We start from the raw sequence: 1,849 nt of genomic DNA, 5'->3' as shown, positions 1-1,849 counted from the left end.
GTGTCAACTTAAGTGGATAGGGAATAGTGTGTCCACCAAAGTTTTCAACCACTCATATTGCCTAGAGATCCTTGTATTATATAAAAAGGTGTTTTATATTAAAAAATGTGTGGGTACAAACTTTGGTGGACATCAACTTAAGTTGATAAAAGTCTTGCTCATAATATGTATAATAAATATCATTGATGAGGTCCACCAGAGAAGAGAGATGATAAATGAGTTGTAAAAGTTCTTCACACCCAGCAAGGATGTGGAAGCTCTCTTACCCTTTCAAATGGCACGGCTATGTCCAAGTGTCTAAAAAAATGTGCTCCATAAATCCAACCCTCAATCCAACCCAGCAATCAACCGAAACCAAATCCAAAGACAACATGGATACCAAACTCACTCTTTCGTTCCTCTCCATCCTCCTCCTCCTCTTCTCCTCCTCCCTCCCAACCTCTGCCTCCAAGTGCAGCACCCGAGACCGCAAAGTCCTCCTCGCAATCTACTCACATTTCGGCAGCCCCGCCGCCCTCTCTTCCTGGCGCGCCCCCGGCGTCGCCTGCTGCGACTGGGCTGGCGTCGACTGCTACATGAACTCCAACCGCGTCAGAAACCTCTACTTCGACAAGCTTAACATCTCCGGCACAATTCCGGCCGCCATCGGCGACTTCCCCTTACTGGAGAGCCTTACGATGACCAACATGCCCAAACTCATAGGCAACATCCCCTCCTCCTTCACCAATCTCAAAAGACTCGTCTTCCTTGACCTAAGTCGAAACTCTCTCTCTGGCCAGATCCCTGCTTTCCTCTCTGAAATCAGTTCCCTCACTTTCCTCGACCTTTCCTACAACAAATTCTCTGGCTCTATTCCTCCGTCCATTCCCAAGCTCCGGGGGGTTGGAGCTTTAATCCTCAGTCACAACCAGCTAACAGGGCCGATTCCTGATTTCTCCTCGTTCGGCGATGGCAACATTTTTCTGCAGCATAACATGCTATCAGGCCCAATACCGAAGTCCCTTGGTGGACTGGGATGGAGCTTGCTGGATCTCTCTTTCAATAGGCTCAGCGGGGACGCTTCGTTCCTCTTCGGAGCGTCGACGCCTGCTACTGAGATCCATCTGCAGCATAATTTGATCAAGTTTGACATGTCTCATATTACTTTCCCGGTGAGATTGACGCAGTTGGAGCTGAATAATAATTACATTTATGGTTCGATCCCAGCACAGATCAACGAGGTGACTGAGTTTGGGCTGGAGAGGTTTAACGTTAGCTACAATTTGCTATGTGGAAAGATACCTGAAGGGGTTGTGACCCAGAAGTTCCCCATCTGGAATTACTTCCATAACAAGTGTCTCTGCGGAAAGCCACTTCCACCATGCAAGTGAAGTACTGGGTTCCGCAACCGTTCGTAGCTCTCTTGTCGAAGTTGTCTTCGTTGATGCAGGGGCATCTGTTAGTTGTATGCTCCCTTTGAATTTAGGCGTCTCCGCGTACTCTAGATATGTTTGTTGCTGCTTGTGTTAAATAAGTGCCGCTGGTGACTGCAATCGCATTAATTAAGCGCATCTCGAGGCATGTTCTTGTGTTCTACAATTTGAAATGTCGCATGACCACCTGGGTTCTTTTTTTGGTTTAATTTTGGAAAATCCCCCTCAACCAAAATCTACAATGAGCTATTTTGATATGGGTGAATATTCCCTCAGATTTGAGAGCGTTCTATATAATTCTCCTTCTTAGGCCATCTCCAACCGGCCTTTAAAAAAGCAAAATCTCTAAATTTGGAGAGTGGAACCTCTTCAACCACTCTCCAAATTAGAGATCTTCAAATTTGACCCTCCAAATTTGGAGGGTGAAGAGAAAATTT

The 1,849-nt window shown here is 46.3% G+C and overlaps 1 protein-coding gene across 1 annotated transcript; it reads left to right on the top strand.

The window, feature by feature from the left end:
• The first annotated feature begins 210 nt into the window (after positions 1 to 210).
• LOC109828106 (polygalacturonase inhibitor-like) lies at positions 211 to 1,621 on the top strand. The gene has a single exon (XM_020395145.1). It carries the CDS (start codon positions 216 to 218, stop codon positions 1,368 to 1,370), a length of 1,155 nt encoding a protein of 384 aa, XP_020250734.1. The 5' UTR covers positions 211 to 215; the 3' UTR covers positions 1,371 to 1,621.
• Positions 1,622 to 1,849: the final 228 nt, after the last annotated feature.

This window comes from Asparagus officinalis, unplaced genomic scaffold (genome assembly GCF_001876935.1).
Source record: "Asparagus officinalis unplaced genomic scaffold, Aspof.V1 AsparagusV1_Un724, whole genome shotgun sequence".
Taxonomy (NCBI): Eukaryota; Viridiplantae; Streptophyta; class Magnoliopsida; order Asparagales; family Asparagaceae; genus Asparagus; species Asparagus officinalis.
The sequence above is the reverse complement of the archived record's forward strand: the minus strand, read 5'-3'. Positions and strand labels throughout refer to the sequence as shown.

Bases quoted from the DNA above. Each gene is read 5' to 3' on its own strand.
- LOC109828106 (XM_020395145.1), top strand. From the start codon at position 216: ATGAGTTGTAAAAGTTCTTCACACCCAGCAAGGATGTGGAAGCTCTCT.